General features: G+C 36.1%; 1 protein-coding gene across 2 annotated transcripts in view; it reads left to right on the plus strand.

Moving 5' to 3' along the window:
* Window positions 1-23,972, plus strand: part of Iswi (Imitation SWI) — a 74,992-nt gene that overhangs the window by 41,792 nt on the left and 9,228 nt on the right. For both annotated transcript variants that reach the window (XM_069836045.1, XM_069836046.1), the window contains 8 exons: window positions 2,340-2,480; window positions 5,863-6,057; window positions 7,857-7,989; window positions 10,026-10,174; window positions 14,334-14,446; window positions 17,306-17,432; window positions 17,575-17,688; window positions 21,939-22,064. In XM_069836045.1, the coding sequence (XP_069692146.1) occupies window positions 2,340-2,480; window positions 5,863-6,057; window positions 7,857-7,989; window positions 10,026-10,174; window positions 14,334-14,446; window positions 17,306-17,432; window positions 17,575-17,688; window positions 21,939-22,064 (1,098 nt within the window). The remainder of the gene's footprint in view (window positions 1-2,339; window positions 2,481-5,862; window positions 6,058-7,856; window positions 7,990-10,025; window positions 10,175-14,333; window positions 14,447-17,305; window positions 17,433-17,574; window positions 17,689-21,938; window positions 22,065-23,972) is intronic.

Consider the following 23,972-nt stretch of genomic DNA (forward strand, 5'->3'; position numbering starts at 1 on the left):
GGAAAACCAAAATATCTTTCTTCAACATTGTTGCTATAAAATGTTTTCTGTGTTTACTATACTCCAGCAGGCCGTGATATACGTCTGTCTTCCCCCCCCCCCCCAGTCTATAAATGTGAACTTAAAACAAACGGTAAGGTTATGTAATGATTTATTTTTCATTTTAATATTTTAACAATATTATTTATATAACATATTGCAGTAATAACATCGGCATCTGGAATCTTGTTGATTTTTTCACGGCTTCCTTAATGTTACTTTTATCAGGAATGCAATAAGTTTCGTGGAGTAGTAGACTTTACTTAATTTTTGCAAATATTTAAAAACAATAATTAACATTGCAATTTAGGTGAAATTGCAGTGGTAAGTTTCCAATTTATAATTATTACTATGTTAAACGTCTCTAAAAATAATATGTTAAAAGCCTAAAGCAGTAAAATGAATGTTGCGCTTAAGCAGTAAGAAGAGGGAAATTGTTATGTGTGTTACGTTGGGAATACTGAATGTGGTATTTCACACTTACCGTGTATTGGTTCTTTGCGGAAAACAAGCAAATACGCACGATCTCGCACAAAATTATTTAATTGGTTTAATGCAACTCTGATTGGTTCACTTTCTCCTTCAAAATTGTTGTGATAAGGGAATATTAGAAATTTCCTTTAAAAAAATCTGAATAATAAATTCAGTTCCACTATCATAATCATCAGTGTTACCACTACAACAATTACAAGCATTCAGTATTGCTGTTATGTTTTAATCAATTAATTTAATTTAATTTCTTCCTGTAACCACTACAGGTTGCCATCGACAAAGAGTACCATGATACAATAGAGTAAAAGCCTTGAGGCTTAGTGATAAATTGTTAGAGTGCATTTCTTTTCAGAATCTAATACCTGTCTTAGCATAGATCACTAATTAATTTCTGCATTAACAGACTATACCAAACGCATATGGAGAGTTCATATGCTGCACTAAGATGACTAATCATGTTGCATTATCATGGCGACATAATATATGCTTAACCTTTAGAAGCTGTGCATCCATTATAGTGGCCAGCTAATATTATGGTCATGATGTGATATAATATGTTATAAATTATATGTTCTACATAGTTTAGTTTAGTTACTAAAGGGAGGGGTTACTCATCAATTAGCACTGGCCAGCTTGATGAGTTAATGACTGAATTTGGTATAATTTTCCGCTATTCAATACCTAATTCCCTCTTTACCCTTTCCTATCAAGTCCTCTGACTGAACTCTTACTTTCTTCGACTCCGACGGCATTAGAGCATTCGAGGCCTAGGGGTTCATTTCACTTTCCTTCCTCCTCTTTCTACTTTTCTGTTCCTAGTGCTGACCTGCTATGGCACTAAAATCGTCCTCCAGTGGCTTAAGAAGGAAAAGCTTGTGATCAACAAGATCTCCCAGCTAGGTCCAGTGGACCCGTCGACCAACAGCAGGTGTGGTCCTCCAGACACTCTGGGGGGTTGTGTGTGTGAATGAAGTAGCCACCAAAACGTTAAAAAATGATGTTCACTTAAATCAGCTACAACTTGCCAAACCTCAAAATCTGTGCTTGATTAGCTGACCATGATAATATCTTTGAAAAGTATTGGAGTGCAAGAGGTCAGATGACTTTATTGTCAAACGCCTGGCATTAGAAAACAACAACAACATTTTATGTTTCTCCTCGAAGTTTGATAGAGTCTCCGGATTGCAATCTTCTGCATCCTCTTGCTTCAAAGATAATAATGGAGAGCTAAAAGTTTGCCCTTTCAAAGTAAAAGAAAACTATCCATGCATGAAAATATACCGTTGGGACCGTGATTTCTCAATGACCGATGCGATAAAATGATAGTTTGAGGAATGATGGAACCGGAAAAAATTCATTTTAGTTCGAGGAACGATGGAACCGGGAAAAAAATAATGTTATTTATGTGGGACCTTTTTTTGGCACCAAAAAAAGCACGAAAAAAACGACAAAATGACGATAACGGGAATGATGCATCGAGGTTCCACTATATTAACATCTTGGATTACTGTGATTTTGTTGGTTTATAAGAATTTTTTTTAATGTTATTAAGAAAACTTTGGTGGGTTCTGAGTATTATGTTATGTTTGTATTTAAAATGAGCAGTGTCTGCCAATATCATATTGCTGTCTTTGTGTCAGTGCTGTGTATCTAGGAAATATGATGTGATAGAAAATAGCTGATTTTTCCACTGAATTCAGCACCCTAAAATGAGATAAATTCACCCATTTACACACCAGATACACGAAAAAAGTTTCAATTTGTTGACTAGTGTTATTTGAATACCATGATTTATGTTTTTATTTCAGGTGTACAACTGTGGTAAGCTGGTTATACTTGATAAACTCCTTCCAAGACTGCAAGAGCAGGAATCAAGAGTTCTCATCTTCAGTCAGATGACTCGAATGCTTGATATTCTGGAAGATTACTGCCATTGGAGGTGTTACAACGTAAGTTCATTTGATGAAAGATTAATTATTCTGTGTAGTATGGTATTTATTTCAGTTGTTAGAACAAGGATTGATCAGTGTTAAGTGATAGAACAGAAGTTTATATTAATTCCATGATTGAAAAGTCTACTAAAAAAAAAGTTCCATTTTTATATCAGATCAGAAGACTGGAATAAATAATTATGTTGTTATTCAACTTCATTAACTGTATACTATAAAATGACCAGATGGTAAATCTCCAATGGTAATGTTTCTTTGAAGGAAAATATTGCAATTTGTAATGTCATCTTTATAATGGTTGAAAAATCATCTGATTGGAAGGAGGGGGAGCATGTAGATTTGAAATTTTACCAGTCCATTGGTCTTGCATGTGTGAATGCATACCAGAATTCTATACTGTTTTTGCTGCAAGAAAAATCCTAATGTAAACATAAACACGTTGCTGTCATACCCGTGATTGGCTCACAGTCGAAACACTCACATGATGCAGGAAAATGCAGTTCGTATTTGGAAACCATAATCTTGTATTATTTGAAAATAAAAAATTGAATTCTAATTATTAAATATTTTCTTTTTTTTTTTTTTTTAATCCAATGCCACCAGGTTGTCTTTTCGACATTTCTGGTCTTCTCTCCTGGCTGTGGTTTAATTGTAACCCACTTCTGAGGTTGGGGTGCCTGGAAGGCAGAGTTACATTACCCCGATGATGTGATAGGATGATTATGATAATGTATTGCCAGGAGAGGTCTTAAATCTAAACTTAACCTAAATTCCAGACCATGGACAAACACAGGAAAAAGGAAAAATTCCTGTGCTCTAACCGGGGATCGAACCCGGGACCTCATGAACTATAGCCAGAAGCTCTGACCACTAGACCATGAGGCTGGCCAATTATTAAATATGATGAAACATTTAACTTCACTCATATGTAAAATGCTATGTAAAAAAAAAGCTACATTTATATTTTGTTATGCACTGTGAACGCGGATGAATACCAACAGTCCACACCTGTGGAGTAACGGTCAGCGCATCTGGCCGTGAAACCAGGTGGCCCGAGTTCGAATCCCGGTCAGGGCAAGTTACCTGGTTGAGGTTTTTTCCGGGGTTTTCCCTCAACCCAATACGAGCAAATGCTGGGTAACTTTTGGTGCTGGACCCCGGACTCATTTCGCCGGCGTTATCACCTTCATATCGTTCAGACGCTAAATAACCTAGATGTTGATACAGCGTCGTAAAATAACCCAAAAAAATACCAACAGTAACACCGAGGTAGTCTGTTCTTGTAACAAGCTGGCATCACTTCAGCTCGTAGTTGTTCACATAAGCACATGGAACTGAAGTATGGCTTCTGCATCCTTGGTATGTGTCGTTATTAAACATAAGAGTGGAAACCCTCTCAAAAGCAGAAAAAAACAAATAGTCTTAAATGTATATAATAAATTGAGTTGAATGCAATGTTATCTATTCAGAGCAAGTCAATCAGACCGCATGTTCCACCTAGAAGGGCTAACTGATGCTGTTGTGGATTGACTCGTCATAAATCCTGCCGACGATAGTTCTTACGACTCCGATTTAAAAGGAATAACTCCTTTGTCCGGCAGTGATTGACCTTACACCTAAGTTTAAAATTATTTAGTTACAGTAATTATAAAGTAAATGTTTCCTAAGCAAACGAATGCATAGTAGTGAGTTTAGGCCTACATGATGAGTAATGGAAAATGTTTAACATGAAGCAGAATGTACAACAATAGGCGGGAACACGTACTGAGAATCTATGGCGCCAAACAGCAGCCAATGAAGCCAGTGGCGGCTCATGCATATTTCTTAAGAGGAGGAAAGAAGTTAACAGCTGAAAATGACACCTTCTTGAGAGAAACAAGCTACAAATTAGCCTATATGCATACATCGTAGAGCAGGTAATGTTAGGGTTTGCCTTCCCTTTTGTATAGCAGTAATCTGTTTTTGTAAACTGAGTTTCCTAAATTGTCCAAAATATAATGTTTTCCCCCATTCATTGTTGAATAATTGCACAAATTAACAATTACAAGGAAATTCACAACCTTGCAGCATTTTTCACGCACACTACAGCATCACATGTGTTGGAAGAGACCAGCTACTAACACGTAAATGGAACCGTTTTACGGAAATGGGAATTAGAAATACCGTAATCTGTTAGAAAAGCAAGAACACTGCATCCACCCACGTGGTCTGTGTTGCCACATGTACATTTTACAAGTTCAGTATCAAATGCTTTTGAAGAATATCAGTTCTTATAAAGTCATACTAGCATTATTGTTCAAAGCTGCTGATGGCCGATTAATTTTTTTTTATGTTAAAAATAATGTAGTTTGCAGTACCTTCAATTTCAAATATATTTGTACAAAACTGACAACTTAGCTGTTGCCCTGTCTAGTAGACAATGAATGGAAGTGAATTTCAGAGAAAAAGATCTGCAGTACTAACTTAGAACTACTTCCTCTTTGTTTTATATAAATCCAACTTCAACTTTCAGATATCCTCGAAAGTTTCAAACCATGAACATAGCTTATATAAAGTGCAATGAATATATTTTGATTTATAATTTAAAAAAAAGTTTATATGGTGTCTTTCATAGCTTTATGTTAAAACTGTTTTTATTGTGTCTCCTCCTAGATGACATGTTATAGTCTGGTTGAATGCAGCATCATTAGATGGCAGCAGTAGCGAGCTTGCTGGAAGATCAGTCTGTTTCTATTTCCCACCCTTGTGCTGATTCAGAGGAGGATCTCCTCCCTATCCATTCATTTACTTGCTTTAAAACTCTGCTTCTTTCTCTGGCTGCTAGCGTGCTGTTGTCTATGTGTGTTAACTGCAGTAAAGGAGGAATGGATTTACTGTCCTCCACACAAACAATCTCGCATCCTTCTCACAGTTTTCTAGCAGGACATGAGTGCTCGTGGTTTAAACTCGATTAACCGAAGTTTTCTTATAGCTGTGAGCTTAAAAATTATCGAGTCTTCCTCGAATTTCAAGGCATATATTTCATTTGGTATTTACTTTCAAAAGAAGAAAAATGTGAGGAGGACATTCTCCCTTCCCTCCCTCGAGGAACCACCACTGAATGAAGCCTCACTTCAGTCACGTGCTATTGTTTACATTAGGATTTTTCGTACAGCGAAAAGATTATAGATGTACAAATTGAAAACTCTGATAACAGTTGAGAAGAGCCAATGACTATAGAATTCAACCAGTCAGTGTAATATATTGTTCAGTAATTATTATTATTATTATTATTATTATTATTATTTATTTATTTACACATGTGATTGAGTACCAACAATTTTACTGTTGTTGCTGTTGAATTGGTATGTTTCTGAAAAATGTGTAATTATTTCTTCCCTAGTACTGTCGATTGGATGGACAAACACCACATGAAGATCGGCAAAGGCAGATCAATGAATTCAATGCACCAGGGAGTGAAAAGTTCATCTTCATGTTGTCTACTAGAGCTGGCGGTCTTGGTATCAATCTTGCCACGGCTGATGTTGTTATCATATATGACTCGGATTGGAACCCTCAGATGGATTTACAGGCTATGGTGGGTTACAGTCATTAATCTAGTTACCACCTCCACTACCACCATCACTGCCACTACCACCACCACCACCATCACTGCCACTGCCACTACCACCACCACCACCACCACCATCACTGCCACTACCACCACCACCACCACCACTGCCACTACCACCACCACCATCACTGCCACTACCACCACCTCCACCACCACCATCACTGCCACTACCATCACCACCACCACCACCTCCACCACCGCCATCACTGCCACTACCACCACCACCACCATCACTGCCACTACCACTACCACCACCATCATCATCACTGCCACTACCACCACCACCACCACCATCACTGCCACTACCACCACCACCACTGCCACTATCAACACCACCGCCATCACTGCCACTACCACTACCACCACCACCATCACTGCCACTACCACTACCACCACCACCATCACCGCCACTACCACCGCCACCGCCACTACCACCACCACCACCACCACAACCACAACCACCACCATCACTGCCACTACCACCATCACCACCACCACTGCCACTACCACCACCACCACCGCCACTACCACCACCACCATCACTGCCACTACCACCACCACCACTGCCACTACCACCACCACCACCACCACCACCATCACTGCCACTACCACCACCATCACCACCACCATCTGCCACTACCAACACCACCATCACCACCACCATCTGCCACTACCAACACCACCATCACTGCCACTACCACCACCATCACTGCCACTAACACCACCACCATCACTGCCACTACCACCACCACCTCCACCACCACCATCACTGCCACTACTACCACCACCACCACCATCACTGCCACTACCACCACCACCACCATCACTGCCACTACCACCACCACCATCATCACTGCCACTACCACCACCACCACCATCACTGCCACTACCACCACCACCATCACTGCCACTACCACCACCACCACCATCACTGCCACTACCACCACCATCATCACTGCCACTACTACCACCACCACCACCACCATCACTGCCACTACCACCACCACCACCATCACTGCCACTACCACCACCATCACTGCCACTACCACCACCACCATCACCGCCACTACCACCACCACCACCGCCGCCACCGCCACTACCACCACCACCACCATCAGTGCCACTACCACCACCACCATCACCATCACCACCACCATCATCATCACTGCCACTACCACCACCACCATCACTGCCACTACCACCACCACCACCATCACTGCCACTACCACCACCACCATCACTGTCACTACCACCACCACCATCACTGCCACTACCACCACCACCACCACCACCACTGCCACTACCACTACCACCACCACCATCACCGCCACTACCACCACCATCACCACCACCGCCACTACCACCACCACCACCATCACCGCCACTACCACCATCACCGCCACTACCACCGCCACCACCATCACCACCACCACCATCACTGCCACTACCACCACTACTGCCGCCACCACTACCACCACCACCACCACCACCACCACCACCATCACTGCCACCACCACCACCACCACCACCATCACTGCCACTACCACCACTACCACCACCACCACCACTGCCACCACCACCACCACCACCACCACCACCACCACCACCATCACTGCCACTACCACTGCCACTACCACCACAACCATTGATATAGTCATTAATTTATTTTAATGTCGTACTTATTAGTATTGTTTATATTTCATACAGTAAAGTATGGGGAAAAATTATTATATAATTAAGGTAATTTATATTCTTTTGTTTAGGATCGGGCCCATCGTATTGGACAGCTGAAACAAGTGAAAGTATTTAGGCTGATCACAGAAAACACAGTAGAAGAGAAGATCGTGGAGAGAGCAGAAGTGAAACTGAGGCTGGACAAGCTGGTCATCCAGCAGGGTACTTACAGTTTTAATTTTATTATTTTCGTAACCATGCCATAATCGATATATCCACAGGAAATGAATTCTCGCAGTGTAACATTGATTTGTAGTATCGCCATAGACTCCTAAAGCTGAAGGTATCCATAGGATGCACAGCTGGAACCGACCCCAATGGTTTAGCCATTCAAGTTGTATGCATATTTACATTGTTCATGCCTGCATATTACTCACAGATATATTTCAACAGTCTTAATTTAGCAAAAAAAGTGTAGGTTAAATTTGGATAAATACGGTAATGTAGTTTTAATTTTTGCTCTTTGATGTGATATATCTACAGATTTCCTGTAACAGGCTTCCATGTGTGTGTGTTTCCGACATATAAATAAGATCAAAATGGTATAAATAAATTAATTAGCAAAAAAGAATTAGATCGTTAATTAAAGTGAAATGGGGGAGTTGAGTAGGAATTGAATCTAATAGTAATCGTAATTGTTAGGAATACTTGAGAATTAGAATAAGATAGGAATAATACGAAAGTAAGTGATATGAATTTTAGAGAGTAATAAGTGAAAATGAAGAAACAAGTAAAGACTAATCCAGAGCAAGTGTTAGGTCACTGTATGTCAATGCATAACATTTGTAAATAGTGTAAGAAAGGAACTGCTGCCTGGAATACAAGAAATATGAAGGACCACCAGGATTGAATATGTATCATATATCATATACATCTTTTACTGAGAAAAGTGAAAACTGATGTAGTTTTAAACCTGTATCATCCTGTTTTGTCATCCGAGGAAGGTTCTCTTTACTTCTCAACACAAATATATCAGAGTTTGTGGAATGTAGTATTTATGCCCTTACCCACAGGCAGTGGTAATTTTTCCCTTGGCCATATGCTCCACCCTTTGTTTTCTCCTTTGAAATATATTTTACTCTCCTCTCTCTATCTCTCTGACTTCATTTAATGAATTTTTAAATATTAAAGAAGAAGTAAAGAAATTGTTTTGCTTTACATTTTAATTGTACAGTAGTGGCAAAAAAAAACCGGACTGACCCTTGTAGCTGATTTCAGAACCTTGTTCACTCAGAGCACGATAGACTGGTAACTAAGACTTTCGTGGTTCGAATCCTGCCTGGGAAGGAAACTTTTTTTTTTTTTGTTCCTTATTCAAATTTATTCCCAACAGTTTTCGATTGCAGCGATATTTTACTACTTAATTAACTTATTATTCCCAGAACATGAATTTTACCAGCAATCGAAAAATATTGGAAATAAATTTGAATAAGGAACAAAAAAAAGTTTCCTTCCCAGGCAGGATTCGAACCACGAAAGTCTTCGTTACCAGTCTATCGTGCTCTGGAGTGAACAAGGCTCTGAAATCAGCTACAAGGGTTGGTCCGGTTTTTTTTTGCCACTACTGTACAACAAGCTTGATTTAAAGAATACACCATGTAGCCTGACTGTAGATGCACACTTGTCTCAATGAATCTTGGAGTGTATATTTGCAACACTTCTTGTTTTTCAACCATTATTTTATAAAATTCTGGATTCCAGTGCTGCAGAGGTGGACAATTTTTGTTTATGAACATCAAACCAAATAAATTAGGAACAGCAAGAGATGATCTAAGATCTGTACAGATCTCCGCATACAAACGTAGGCATCCATATGCTATATGGCTCTGTACAGACAAAATTTTCTTTTCCCCATACATTTAATTAAAAAAATTGTAGGTTCCCATACGGTGTATAGCCCCGTATGGCCTCCATGATAGCACTGCCCACAGGTAATTATAGTTATGTTAAAATAAATTATTTATACTTCCTGCATTCATACGCCAATTCAGATTTTTTATTTATGTATTATATCTTCTTTTTTTTTTTTTTTGTGTTACTTATTTTAGTGACAACCAAGAGAAAATAAATTTAGGAAGAGCCCTCAAAAATGGAAGAGGGTATTCTTTACTTTAGAGCCCATAACAATCTTAATAGGCCTAACATTGGTAGGATGCTGCTGCTGATGATTAAATTAAAATAGTAATTTTTTTTTCCAGGTCGTCTTGTTGACAACAAGCAAAACCAACTGAACAAAGATGAGATGCTGAACATGATCAGGCATGGAGCAAACCAAGTCTTTGCGTCTAAAGATTCTGCCATTACTGACGAGGATATAGATACTATTCTCATGAAGGGAGAAGCAAAGGTATAGTCTTATTGTTCTTTCTGTGTACATTTATTCACTGTATAGATGACCCAGTATCTTCATTATGTGCAAAAGTGTTTTCGAATTCTACCAAAAAATGAGTGAAGTGTTATGTAATTGGAACATCATTTTGTCACTGAGACTCACCGCAGCAAAAGACTTTAGCACTTATGGATTGAGTACTCCATTGTGTCCTGGAAGTAGATATTCCCAACGTTTCGGAACTACTTACAGGTTTCTTCATCAGTAGGGCTAGGATTTTGATGACCTATAAATCGTGAAAAAATGTCCTAAAAGCAATGTATTTATGACCTAAAAATCTTTCAAAAATACCCTTAAAAATGCCCTAAAAACTGATCTTACATAACTGGCTTAGTAGGAAAAGAGGTTTTGTACCACTTAATATTTAGACTAGTAATTAAATTAAATTGTACATAATTTTTTCTAAGTAGTACACTTTAATTAACTATTTTACCTGATGTAGTTTCCATATATGATCATTCACCTCTGCTTCGGCATATGAACATGAGGTCAGCAGTCAGCTGATTGGTCTTGGCCCTTCATGGGCTGTAGCAGCATGGATTTACTTTAGGCTACATTTAGTTTTCATGTAGTCCACCAAGAGGCCACTCTTATCCGGAATTGGCAGGTATAGAGGAGTCTATATTGAAGGGGTGGTTGGACTGATCCATTACATGGGATGTACTACGTTAAAATGGCAATACAGTGGAACTTCTCTTAACGGACACTTCCCAATAGTGGACTCCTCTCAATAGCGGGCATTTTAAAATTCCTCTGCAAAATAACATTGGCCCTTATGATAAAATTCTTCCAAATAGCGGACATTCTCAATAACGGACGCGGACACTGAAATGTATCTCCCAACAACAATTAAAACTTCCAAATAACAAACAGCGTGAAAAAAAAAAAATAAGAAAAAGACGGTTGTAAATTAAATGGAATTCTTTGCAACAATCATTATCGTGCATTTGAACGTTCTTGTATTTTATTGAAGGTAAGCAGCACAGTTGTTAGTTGTGATACTGTACGTGAGCAGTCCATACCGTAAACTGGGGTTACTTTGATCACAGAGGATACTTTGAACATTTTTTCAGAAAACCCTATTTAGGTTTCTACATGCTGCACTTATTATAGATGGAGGTAAATTTGGTATGAGAATGATTTTATGATAATTTACCTCCATGTTATAACAAGTGCAGCATGTAGAAACCTAAATATGATTTTCTGAAAAAATGTTCAAAGTTTCCTCTCTGTTCAAAGTAACCCCAATTTACGGTACTTTCTTAGTTTGTCAAGTTGAGTGTTTGGAAGTACAGTCACATTAAAAATGTCACAGAAACTTAAACGTTTGTCACTAAAAGAGAAAGTGGATATTGTAAAGTGTAGTGAGAAGGAGAAATTAAGTGTTCGTGAGCTGGCCACAAAGTTTAATGTGGGAAAAACTCAGGTTAGTGAAATTTTGAAAAACAATGATGTTATTTTAAAATCATACACTGAGAATGCAAATGAGAACACAAAAAAAGCTTTTCCTAAAACTGAGGGGCTTGCCATTGACAATTTAACATATGAATGGTTCTGCCGTGCTAGAGCAAATAAGATGCCTTTACCTGGGACCTTGATTAGAGAGAAAGCCTTAGAAATTAAAAAAAGTTGGGCTATTCTAATTTTAAAGCTTCGGGTTGTTGGCTAGACAAGTGTATGTGGTGAATCTGCTTCTGTTCATCCAGAAATTGCATCTGACTGGAAAAGTAAACTTACTGATATTTGTGAAGGGTGAATATGTATGAAAATTTTATTGTACTGTATACAGTACATGCTAACGATTTTCTAAATAGCGGACACTTCTCAATAACGGACATTTAATTTTTCCCCGGCGGTTCCGCTATTGGGAAGTTTCACTGTATTTGTTTAGAAAAACGATTAAAATATTATACAAAATAATGTGTATTAATGGGCGAAATATGTAAAGAAAATATCAGAGGATAAACATTACATTAATAATGGGGATTTATGGCCAAAATTATATGAAAATACCTAAAAAAATGACTGAATGAAACAAAAGATGCTTTTATGAGTTGAAACAGGCAAACAATGCAAAAAAAATGCGCTAACAAATATGTCTTAAAACACTCAGTTTATCACATAATACATAAATAATAAAGCAGCTATGTTTTTAGCTTACTAGAAAAAAGATGCAATTTCATCAAAATCCTAGCCGTAATCATCAGGGTAAGACCAGAGAGGTCGCCTACTCTGTTGAGCTCGTTACATCAGGCTAATCCAGACAACTGAGCTCAAACTGAGTTGCTGCAGAGGCTTCCAGTGTTGTTTCATGTTGTGTTTGTCCAATCTTGTTCTTGGTACTATCCAAAAATATAATAATACACTCAGGGACAAAAAAAACCGGACACTTCTATATTTGCTTGTATTTTGTTGCCAATTATTTCAAAATCAAACAAAACCCATTTAAACAAAATAATGTTTCATTTAGCACCTTAAACGACAACATTTGAAAAAAAAATCTCTGATGAGAAAATTTACAAAAAATTACAAAGGGCGTATAACTATGGCATCATTTGGTCTAACTGTTTTTTCATTTTATGGTGCCTTAAACATTAAAAACTCTTTTTAGTAACGGGTATTACCCCCTCTGGCTTGAATAACTGCATCCATACGTCTTGGCATGCTCTCAATTTGGTTAGCAATGTCTTCTTGAGGAATAAGTTCCCATGCTTCGCCAAGTGCTCGCCTCAACTCTTGTAACGATTCTGGTCTCGGTCGTCTATTCTTAACACGCCGTCCCAGCATGTCCCACACTTCTCAATTGGGTTCATGTCTGGACTCCTTGCTGGCCATGGAAGAACATGGATTCCCACTTCTTGGAGATAATCTCCGACTGCATGGGCAATATGCAGCCGTGCATTATCATGCATTAAAACAAAATTATCGCCTACAAATTGGCCAAATGGCACAACATGATCAGCCAAACATTCATTTATATACCTATCAGCTGTTAGCCTTCCATTTTCAACAAAAACCAACTCTGTACGAGCATCCGTACATACTCCTGCCCAAACCATCACTCCACCACTCCATACGGCACATTTTCGGAAATGCAACACTGTGAAAATTGTTCTCCCCTCTTTCTCCAAACTCTTTCACGTCCATCAGGTGAGCACAGATTGAAACGGGACTCATCGGTGAACAGAACACAGCTCCACTGTCCATTTCTCCAATCCCTGTGATCATTTGCAAAACGCAGTCGTTCAACACGATGCATCCTGAGAAGTCTGGGACCAGTTGCAGGTCTACTTGATATCAGTCCACTTGCTTTCAACCTCCTTCTAACTGTTTTGGCCGAAATTGGGCGTCCATGCATGTTAACAAATTGCTGGGCTACACTAGTAGCTGGCAGGTTGCGCTCCCTAAGAACTCTCAACACCATATACCTGTCTTCATTTGGATTTGTAGCTCTTGGACGACCCGAACTTGGTCTTCTGGTATATTCTAGGGTCTCTCTATACCGTTTTATGGCATCATGGGTTGTGCTTCTAGCCATATTCATAACATTTGCAATGTAACGTACACTGCGTCCGTCATCGTAAAGGGCTACAGCTCGAGCCACATCTTCAGGTCGCATCTTGTTATAAGACAAATGTTACAACCCCACTTAAACTCAGAAAATGTAAAAATAAAGAAATCACGAATGATAACGATAATGAAGCACAAAATGGTTGAGACAAAATTGTTACAGCTGAGACTCTGAAAGCAAAATTGGAATATTTGGTTGTAATGGTTTGTTTATGAAACAAAAAACAATCAACAATGTATACACGTCTCCATAACAACAGATGGCTACCATAATATTGTATGAGAAGATAATGTTTTGCAAAATACCAGCAAATATTCAAGTGTCCGGTTTTTTTTTTGTCCCTGAGTGTATTAGTGTGAATGTAAGTTGTGGAGTTGGTCGAAACATGGTTGCTAGTTTAGATACCTTGTGCCTCCCTTCATTGTCACTAATTTACATGATTCAGTATCCACGAAAGTCGTCATATTGATATAAACATGAGCAATGCAGCTTACATTATATAGCATCAGAAGACTAAGTAATCGCCAATTGTTTTATGTTCTGCAGACAGAAGAAATGAAACAGAAGCTGGCAGGAATGGGAGAATCTACACTCAGGAATTTTACATTGGATGCACCTGGTACAGATTCTGTGTATCAGTTTGAAGGAGAGGATTACAGGTATGAATTAGAACCAACTTAAATCGGAAACTGTCTTCTTCCCATCATGTCGTCGTATTTTGTATAAATAAATCAAATAATTTTTATTAGCATGAATATAGATCAAGTGATTAAACTTATAATAAAAAGGGACAAGTTTTTTACTGAAATGAGGTTATTTTTATGTATTTATTTGTTATCGATTTATTTTATAACACTTCATAGTCGTCACTTATAAAATGAGTGAACCCTTGAGTAATAAGTGTTTGCTTATAATAAGGGAACCCTTAAGTCAGTTCCGAATTCATAGACAACACTTATTTTCACGTAATGAGTGCTCACTTACAGCTGCCGGACATGACGTCATAACAAAAGTTGACTCTCATTGAACTAATCGAAAGCAGCTCTACATGTGGAGTTGCTATAACAACGAGTTATCAATATTATAAGTTATATACAGCAATAGTTTCATGATATGTTAAATTCTAGTTGCATGGTAGTTATAATCAGATATCCTACTAATTGGAAAACTTGTTCTGTAGTAGTGAATTTCTTAAATAAATAAATTAAGCCTATTAGGCCTACTATATAATACTGTATATTGAATTTATTAACATAGAGTTATATTTACTCTGTAATTTGCCAATTATAGCAACATTTTACATTTTTGGCTGTGATATCTGTACTTAACTCTTTTCAATTTATTTTTATTTGGTATTTTTCATTTATATCTACTGTGTCTTTTATTTAGGTATTATCTATTTTTTTTTTAATGTTTAATTTGTAATTACACTTGTATCTATTTTATCTCTTTTTTCATGTTATATGCAATTCTATGTTTTTTTAAACAAATACCTGTACTGTCTATTGTAAATGGGGCTTTCCCCTGTTATAGACATAAATAAATAAATGAATGAATGAATGAATGAATGAATGAATGAATACTGGTAAGTAAGTAAATAAATAAATAACGATCAATTTGGCTAGAGCAACAACTTCGAATTGATCTGAAAACTATATCGCTTCTTAAATTCCAGTTCACTATACATTTCCAGAGGATTATCCATGTCTCTAATATACCTTTTTTTGTCACACGTATATTTTCCTCAATTCGTTCAACAAACTCCACAAAATCCTCAAAATCATTCTCAGTATCTATTTTGAAAATAAGTGGTCACTTAAGGGTACAGATCAGTTCACTTAAGTAATCACTCATTATGTGAATGAGGGACAACCATGAATTAGAAATGAGTATAAGTAACCACTTAAGGGTTCACTCATTTATAAGTGACGACTATGAATTCCGCATGTACGAATATGTATAATAAAAATCCAAAATTTAAAACTTTAAAAACTTCACTGTATTAAAATTTGTTAAAAATATAATATACCTTAAAGCGTCATATCGCTGAAGGTGTAGTAAATGACTCTGAAATGACAATGCAGTATATTAGGCCTACCTTTTTTAACACATTTTAACAGTGAAGATTTAAAACAATTTTACACTTTTGTTATATTTAAATTATTTTTATATGTAAGACATGTTTTTATAACTGCATTGCTGTTATTTGTTAGCCAATCATGATGCAGCTTGGCTATATTTAAACATGTGAGCCTTGTCGTTGGCTGCTGATGACATTATGCACTCCACTGCTGCCACATTTAATAAACAGCTATTAATTAATGTACTGTCCTTTTTGGCGGGAAGCATGTATATAGAATGGGCAACAATGTGATCAGCTTAAGAAATAAACAAAGAGGAAGAATCATACTGGAAATAACAGGGATCTGACTATAGTATAAATCAGATTTTTTACTTACAACTTTTGTTTAATTAGAGTTGCATTTCATTAAACCTGTATTACACACATTTTTGTCGTGCTTATTTTCAAGGAAGGGAAGTAGAGATTTGTTGTAACCGGAGACCTTGTTGTGACTTGTGATCTCTTGAGCAAATACTTCCAAGGCTGCTGGAGCTCTAAATTACCAGTGAGAATGGATTTGGTGCTTGATTTAAGTTGCAGTACAGTAAAATCTATTCGTCACTCTATTAACCGATCTGTGGATTATCTGACTGTCTTTCTTGCTCGCAGAAAAAAATATGAAGTACTGTACATTATATTAGTAGGAATTTTTTTTTACAGAGTGTTTTTTTTTATAAACCTTTACCCTTATGCAAAATATCTTCTACAAGTGTCAAAAGAAAACATGTTTACTACGGAAAAAAGTGCAAGTAATTGTGTGGTTTAGGAAAAGAGAAAATGTGGTTCATCTCACATCACAATACGAGATATGAATTACAACTGTAAGCGATTTAGGCTAATGAAAAACAAAATATAAACTGCATATAATTTGTAAATCTATAACATGAGACCTCTACTATTTCTATCTTTCCACAGACAGTCGTCATAAGGAGTTTTCTTGGCCATTAAAAACCCGTCGTTGAAAACCAGACATAAGTACAATAAATAATGTTTTAATAACTGACTTATCGGATAATCAAATATGAGTTGTAAATAAAAAACAGACTTAAATTATCGAACTTCTGATCCACTGCCTACTGTATTCAAAGAAAAGGCCATGGAGTAAAATTACGAAAATATTATGTACTTAGTTTATGAAAACTTTTTATGGTGCAGATTATCCGATTTTTTTGATTAACCGTTCACTCTACCCCCTTCATTACCACGGATAATAGAGGTTCTACTGTAAATCATAATAGGAACTTATGATGAACTGAATTCATACAGTACTTCATCTTGTCACAAGAGCCGTCGTCTGTATTGTGAACTAATAAATGAAAGGGGAGGGAGAAAATGCACAAATATTCTTTGCCTGAATATCCGGAAATTTAATATATTTACTTTTTATGTCTTTCAGAGAGAAGCAGAAAATTTTAGGTATTGGGAACTGGATTGAGCCCCCAAAAAGAGAACGAAAAGCCAACTATGCTGTTGATGCCTACTTTCGTGAAGCTCTTCGGGTCTCAGAACCAAAGGCACCAAAAGTAAGATATTTTTCATTATTACTTTTTTAACAAGAATAAAACTCTAGAGACAGACATGTTATACCGTTCTAGAGATATTTGGTTAAATTGTGTAACCTTTCTTGTAAAAGTTTGTGAAATAATATTTAATATTTTCTTTCAGGCACCACGGCCTCCAAAGCAACCTATTGTTCAAGATTTCCAATTCTTTCCACCTCGGTTGTTCGAACTTTTGGATCAAGAGATATATTATTTTAGAAAAACAGTAGGATATAAGGTAAGTTAAAAGAATTGTCTGCAGCTTAATTTAAAGAAAAGATTGATAATTCTTATTTTCTCGAAGTTATTTTTTATTTTTTTATTTTAATACTTATTCCATCCCATGTTGTTTATATTAGTAGTTGCTCTCTTTCATTTTAGGAACTTTACATTATCTTCATCATCTCTCATATTTCCCTTTCCCAAGAAAATAATTTTGAAAAGATACATTATGTAATATTTTAATGAGTGAAGTATATATAGTGTTTGGTTTTCAATGCCTGTATAGTGGAGCTTCGATTGTTATTAATCATCCCACAAAACTGTAACGATTATTGAAATGATAAAAATCGAATCATTTAAACCCATGTTAGAGTGACAATTTGTTTTGGACGTGAAACTTGGTACACAATCAAGGAGGCCTGCAATGTGAGCTTGACTTCATTGCTGGTCCAGAGATATGTTCTTCCCTACACAGCATGGGATTGAAAGTCGGTTTTAAAAGAAGGAAGTAATGCAGATGAAAAAATAAAGTGAAACATAGCCACCATGGATGAATATATAATAGGATGCGAAACTTATCGAGTTTCCCGTAACACATACTAGAGGCATTCTTGTAGAAAATGATCTTGCTGCCACCTGTTAGAGGGAGGGGCGTTATTACATCTAGCAGCGCACCAAGTAGCGAAAAGAGTAATTACTCCATGCATTTAGTAGTGCACCTGGTGACGAAAACTAACCCAATTTAAAATAAAACATTTACATTTTTATTCCTCACAGCATCTTCTACTGAAAATTCTTACCGGAGCCAACAGGAAGATAAAAGATACGATCTATTTTACACTACCCAATTAAAATATAACCAGACACAGACAAAAAAAAAATAAATAAATAAAGCAAAAGATTAGATAATTGGGATTGTATTCTCTGGTTATTTATTGTACAGCGCAATTGAAAAGTCTGTAAGAACTACTTAGATAGTTAAATTTATTATATTACTATTACTTTACAATACATTCAACAAAACTATTTTTACAACGTCCATAAACATCACTGTTTAACATGCACTGCTTATACACACATGTAATATCAGTTTATGTTCACTTATTAGCAAGTTTCTGTCTGCCATCTTGGCTCTTCGCCGAGTCCTCGAGCAATATCTCGAACGGATAAATAGAGAACTCTGGGTAATGTACCCAACACATAGTTCTAATGTTCACCACCTACGACGTTGGGCACTGATCATCTTATTTCAGCCCCCCACTGCCAGATGGTGCTGACCGCAGTTTCGCATCCTATTATATATTTATCCATGTAACCACTATGGGTTATAATTACGAACAAAATTATCGGTATATATTCCAAGAAATTAATGTAACATAATAAAAATGACGAAAACTCTATATATTTGTTGTAGGATTTTAGTGGAAAACTTAATACATGCTGTAAAATTTAACAAATCAAATGACGTGTTTTGGTGAGATGTTGTGTTTGTTTCTCGTCTTTGTTATTGAAATTAACCATGAAACAGTTGAGTGCATGACTGCATTATTGAGAGGGTGCTAATGTTAATCATCCTGGAGAAATGTACAGTATATGGTCCGCCAAAAAACGACGATCAGGAGAATTTCAGCAACAATAATCCAAGCTCAACTTTTTTTTTGTGTGTGGGTTCAAACACGTTAATGTGAAATATAATTCATACTTTCACTTTCAATATATATTACAAGTACTGTTAGGTTGCAATGTAAATCTGTAATATCAAAAGATTGCATTTAATATGCAGTTTCAAGTTTGTCATGTAAAATTTAATTTTGAAAAATACAAACATGCTGGAAATGGTCACAATGAATTTACCCCAGAAACATATTAACTCTATAGTCCCGTCGCTCTAATTTCTGGCAGCCAATCACGTTGCAGGTCGGCTACATTTAAACGTGTGCGTCTTGTGATTCGCTATGAAGATGTAAAGCATTCATTGCCGAGCTACCAGACGAGGAATCTATTTGCCACACCATTAAACATTATCATGTTGTAGCTCCTATGTTAATAAATCAAACACACTGTAATTCAGCAAATAATTGAGCAGCAATGCTTAACAGTTCATACAGACAAGCATTTCCTAAGGCTGGATAAATACTTAATATATAATCACCCGCCATTTTGGCTGTTTCATTGGCGTTCGCAGAAAGCACATGAGGACATTATTTGCTGCTCAGTTATTTGCTGAATTACAGTGTGTTTGATTTATTATCATAGGAGCTACAACATGATAATGTTTAATGGTGTGGCAAATAGATTCCTCGTCTGGTAGCTCGGCAACGAAAGAACAAAAATGGCGAACGATACTACCTACCTAGACTTTATAGAGCCTTCACTTCCTAAGACATAAGCAAAGAGGAGCAGTCACACCGGGAATAACAGGGTCACGACTATAGATGTATTTAGTTATACCATTCTTCCAGATGGTCTGTAAAGTGTGATTTACAGATAGTGCCTTAAATAACAAGTTGCAAATCCTATATTTATCAATTAAAAGTCTCTTATAATTTTACTTAATTTAAAGAACATCTCAGTATACCTTTTCTCAAAATTTGAAATTTCTAATGTCAGAGCATTAATTTATTAAACTTGATATATGCATCTTTTTCCATTAAAAAAAATTCCATTGTCCTTGTTGAGTTTTGAACCCAGGATACTTGCGTAGAAAGGCAAGTACTATAATTACTATTTAACCAATAACTAATTTCAATTTAGACGTAAAGTTTCGAAATTATGTTTATGAAGGGAGATACACCATTGGCCTGCAAAAATTTAGTGAAAATAATTTTTTTTTTATATTTCAGCTATTATAAAAGCTATATGAACAAAACTTCCCTTGCTTATTATACATACATTACACTTTATAAAACACTATTCAGAATATTAAAATAGCTAATAATTACCTGTAAAAATATCAAATTTGCATATATAATTTTTTTTACAACTGTAAAGCATTTACATAATAAAATATACAATTAATTAAATATCTGCATGATTCTTTTACTGAAATGTTCTAAAGACAACAACAACATAGTCTAGGATCTTTTACCTATTCCTTCAGGAAATGTTTTTGCCTTAATAAAAAAATTTTAGACAATTTAATATTGAAGGTAACAATTAAGAAAAAAATATTTCTTGAAATTACGTATAGGTAAAAGATCCTAGACTACTGTATGTTGTTGATGTAGGTCTTTAAAACATTCCAGTAAAAGAATCATGCAGATATTTAATTAATTATATATTTTATTATGTAAATGCTTCACAGTTGTAAAAGAATTATGCAGATTTGATATTATTTTTACAGGTAATTATTGGCTATTTTAATATTGTGAATAGTTTTTCAATTTCATGTTGAAGGTATACCGATAAGCTATCACAATTTGACTATAATTATGTGTGTGTATTCCGCCTTTGCTTATCATACAATTAAATGAATAAATTAATTAGTCATATTTTTCATTAACGTTTTCGGTACGTAAATTGTACCATCTTCAGATGTATGTATATGATGCTAATTGTTAACCAAGCCTATGGGTACATGTATCGTAGACTAAATGATCAGTGTTTTTGTGCATACTGTGCTATGTCGGTGAAGTGTTGCCATGATTAAGGTTATCATTTATGTAATCATGGCAACACTTCACCGACATAGCACAGTATGCACAAAAACACTGATCATTTAGTCTACAATACATGTACCTATAGGCTTTGTTAACAATTAGCATCATATACATACATCTGAAGATGGTACAATTTACGTACCGAAAACGTTAATGAAAAATATGACTAATTAATTTATCCATTTAATTGTATGATAAGCAAAGGCGGAATACACACACATAATTATAGTCAAATTGTGAATAGTGTTTTATAAAGTGTAATGTAGCCTATGTATATTAAGCATGAAACAGCTTGTTCGTTTTAGCTTATAGTAGCTGAGATACAAAAAAAATAAATTTCACCAAATTTTTGCAGGCCAATGGTATACCTCCCCTCTTAAATTATATAGCTTATAAATATTAGAAACATTACAGAAAAAAGGATGCAGAACATACTACTCTCCAACTGTAGCAGCTAGTGAAAAAATAGCGAAAGATTGGGATGGAAGATAGTACATGGCTTCATTGTTGCGGATTAAAACATTGAATAATAATGAACTTAAATTTTTAAGTAGTTAACTCTTGTGTGAAGACTAGAATTCGTAATATAAATGAATGCATTTTACAGGTTCCTAAGAATCCTGAGCTAGGATCTGATGCTTCTCGAATACAAAAGGAAGAGCAGCGGAAAATAGATGATGCCCAGCCTCTGACAGAAGACGAAGTAATAGAAAAGGAAAAGTTACTTACACAGGTAATATTTTTAACTTGCATTTTATTTAGTATCTGTTGCTTATTTCAGAGATGCGTTGATGATAATGCATAATTGTGGAAAGACAATGACAGGAAACTAAAGCCTAGAAAAAAACCTTTCTTGTAGTTTCATCATCTATCTCATTCTATTTGATTAGATCCTGATCACTATACTGCCATTATTGACCCCTTTAATAATAAAAAAGGCAAAGTTAATAAATATTCCTACAGCATTAATCATTTTCAGCAGATTACTAATCCAAAAGTTTTTTTCCGTCATTCTTAGCTAGAGGTACGAAAAGTGTAACTGAACGTTTCTTTTGGTACAGTTCATCAATGAATCAGTTACAAATGATCGGAAAACTCTATTCCAAAATTGTAGTTGTTCTGAAAGGGCAGGAAATTCAGATCCTATTTGTTATTTCTTTTGAATAGTATGGTTCCAATCAGGGTGTTTTCTTTGGCTAAAACTGTAAGAAATAAACATGCAGTAATGTAGGGTAATTTCAAGCACACTCACACATCACACACTGTTAAACAAGTGAATGAAAAACCATTTTTCATTCTTTATTTATGCAGTTTGGTTGAACTGCCTGAAATCGGACAAAATTGATTTTTATACAGATATTTCGATCATATAACACATCACATTACTTTTGTAATACAAATTTTATACTTTGTTTCTGTGGATTTGTAAATTACCTCTGACTTATAACTGATAAAAGATTACTGTCAAACCGTCTAGAGTCGACCGCTTTTTTTCGTATTTTTAACGCTACTTCAACAGACAATGCGATCTACTATTTCCCTGAAAATGTTATGTTATAGCACACAACTCAAGGATTGTTTTCTATTATTTTCATTTTATGAACTTCCACGGTCACTGAGGAAAACAAATTTTAAACGCCGGTCGACTCAACCCTGTACATGGTATTAAGTCGACCACCATATTAAAAATACATGTAAATGAACGTTTGCTGTCATTCCGGTCGATATCGACCTCCTTTTGGATGCTTTTATTATTATTTACTTTTCTATTTTTTATTTTATTTAGGATAGAAAAATGCGAACTTTAATACAGTTATTTTAATGTGCATACATTAAATAGGTTAAGGCTCATAAATTTAATAGGAAATATTTAATTAATTAGCAGAATAAAATTACGTCAAACGACACACAACATTATCACATTATTAATGTACTAGTTAATAAAATAGCCCTGAAAAATACAGAAAATACAGTTTCCGTCTCCTAATTAATATCGTAACCCTGAAAATCAACACCAAATTTTATGAATTCCTTTTCCTCCATAGGAACAGAAGCACTTAGTTTTTTTTCTACCTGAACATAGTCAATAAGACTCATATCCTCCACCTCAGGATATTTGAACTGGAATCCATCACAATTTCTAACAAAACGAAGTTGAAGTCCTTCTGCTGGAACCAGTTGCTCACTGCAACCGACATAAAATTTAATTGTCTTTTTAGTTGGAAACTTCACTAAAAGCTGATCCCCTGATTTAGGGTCATCGAAATTGTCATTATCATTGTTATCTTCCTCTTCAACCACTCATCTGACGAATCTTTAGTGGAATGTCGTCCGTCTTCATCACTATCATTGGACTCCAGGTATCCTCTCTGTTTTTTTTTCTTGGTGGTTTTCTTGGCTTCTCTTTTTCTGATCTCCTCAGTTGAGACAGGATGAGAGATTTCTTCATTTGACTGAGATGTTCCGCCTTCAGTAGGCCTACTGATACTCGCAATATTTTTTCCTGGGTTAATTTCAATTTTCCTTTTCCTTTTCTTGGCAGCCAATTATTTTTCATATCTCATGCCCTGGAGCACGTTGATGACCGCTTCTCCCACCATTGCCGGTGTGGACTGAGATTCTGGAGACTGTCAAACCAGAT

This window comes from Periplaneta americana, chromosome 9, assembly GCF_040183065.1.
Source record: "Periplaneta americana isolate PAMFEO1 chromosome 9, P.americana_PAMFEO1_priV1, whole genome shotgun sequence".
Taxonomy (NCBI): domain Eukaryota; kingdom Metazoa; phylum Arthropoda; class Insecta; order Blattodea; family Blattidae; genus Periplaneta; species Periplaneta americana.